The following is a 1656-nucleotide window of genomic DNA, read 5'->3' as shown; positions in this document are numbered from 1 at the left end:
AAGTTATATGAATTGTTGAATGTGAAACTGATGATGTGCCCTGTAAACTTTCACTCAATCCACAATAAAAACCTTAAATTAAAAAAATGATAATAATAATTTTTAAAAAATTACATTAGGACTAAAAGTACAAAATATGACAGGGAAGACAACAGAACACTTAAGAAGGTTTCTGAGGGGGTACTGTTGAAGTGGGGATGGATGCAGCCCAGCCCAGCTGTGACCCAGGATGCACATTCAAGACTGATGAGAAAGTGGTCCTCATACCCCTCACCCAATGACTGGCAGAGCAACATGTGTACCAACACAGCCAGGGTGGGGTTTCTAAGAGGAGAGGACAGCAGGTGCCTAGCGAGCATCCAGTCCACCTCGGGGGTGAGTAGGGAGGGATAAGCAGCCCGCAGGGGTAATTCAACAGTTCAATAATGTATGAATGGCATTTTGTGTGTTTTGACCTCTCCATTTGCATTTTGGTGCCATGCTCCCTTATCTCCCTCCTTTCATTTTGTCACCCCCATCCCACCCCTCTACAAGTGGGTTTCTCTCTCTCCAGCCTCCTTAGTTCCCATGTACAATACTCTTCTTCCCCCCCTCCCTCTCTACCACGCTGACAGACTGTATCAGTGAATCCCTCAACAGTGTCATATCTTTTTTTTTTTTTATTCATTGCATGATTTATTTTTAGCCTGAATCAACTGCCTCCTAAAAATGGAGTTCCTAATGAGACAAGGGCTGGGCAGAACTATGTAAGTTATCTAGGGCTTGGCCTCCCCTGCCTGGCTCTCATTCTGCACACACATGTGTGTGTGAGAGAGCCTCTGGTCTCTTTGTCCTGAGCCTGCGATTACAGCTAGCTGGACCCAACCAGGTGAAGAGTCTAGAAGGGCAACAAAGAGAAACAAAACCAGCCTCTCTCTGTTTCCCACCCGGCTCAGGAAGACCTCTGGCTGTCTTCTGTCCACTCTCCTGAGCATCCAAAGCACAACTTTTCCCAAATGAAGAGAACTCACCTGTTTCTTGTGGGGGTCTATTTGCTGTCCTCCTGCAGGGCAGAGGAGGGATTGAACTTCCCCTCATATGATGGGAAGGACCGTGTGGTCAGTCTCACTGAAAAGAACTTCAAGCAGATTTTGAAGAGATACGACTTGCTCTGCCTCTACTACCATGAGCCTGTATCCTCAGATAAAGTGGCACAAAAACAGTTCCAACTGAAAGAAATTGTCCTTGAGGTAAGTCAGAGGCTTGGTTGTGTCTTTGGCCAGTGTTTGGGACACAGGATGTACCAATGTCTTTTTGTAGTTCAGTCTTACATATGTCTGAAGATATTCTTGTTGCAAAGCTAAGATGTACGAGCATTGTATGGTGGGACTACCCGTATACTAGAGATAACTGGACTTTCAAGTCTTTCACATTATGGTCTTCTTGATTTCCAAAAGGCTATATATAGTCCCAGGGTCTTGCATTTCTGAATATTAAAACTCTTGTTAAACTGTTGGCTGATATAAACTCAGGAATCATTTGTGGATTTCATTCACTGTACTGTTTGCCCACCAATCCCGGAGAAACCATTTGTTTGACCTTGCAACTCTTCATGAGTCTGGTGGGGAATTTCACTAAATGATTTTTCTCTCTTGTGAGCTAGTTTTAGATAGCACT

At 44.2% G+C, this 1656-nt stretch overlaps 1 protein-coding gene and 1 pseudogene across 2 annotated transcripts in view; one reads left to right on the top strand and one right to left on the bottom strand.

Moving 5' to 3' along the window:
* The first annotated feature begins 797 nt into the window (after window positions 1-797).
* The window catches only part of CASQ2 (calsequestrin 2 (cardiac muscle)), a 117297-nt gene continuing 116438 nt past the window's right edge, over window positions 798-1656 (top strand). Inside the window, exon 1 of the mRNA XM_006874796.1 lies at window positions 798-1229. Within this exon, the coding sequence (XP_006874858.1) occupies window positions 996-1229 (234 nt within the window). The 5' untranslated portion in view covers window positions 798-995. The remainder of the gene's footprint in view (window positions 1230-1656) is intronic.
* LOC102819228 overlaps window positions 1307-1656 on the bottom strand; it is a 3357-nt pseudogene continuing 3007 nt past the window's right edge. The window contains exon 2 of the transcript XR_438794.1: window positions 1307-1339. The product of XR_438794.1 is annotated as a protein SDA1 homolog (transcript). The remainder of the gene's footprint in view (window positions 1340-1656) is intronic.

This window comes from Chrysochloris asiatica, unplaced genomic scaffold (genome assembly GCF_000296735.1).
Source record: "Chrysochloris asiatica unplaced genomic scaffold, ChrAsi1.0 scaffold00302, whole genome shotgun sequence".
NCBI lineage: Eukaryota > Metazoa > Chordata > Mammalia > Afrosoricida > Chrysochloridae > Chrysochloris > Chrysochloris asiatica.
The sequence above is the reverse complement of the archived record's forward strand: the minus strand, read 5'-3'. Positions and strand labels throughout refer to the sequence as shown.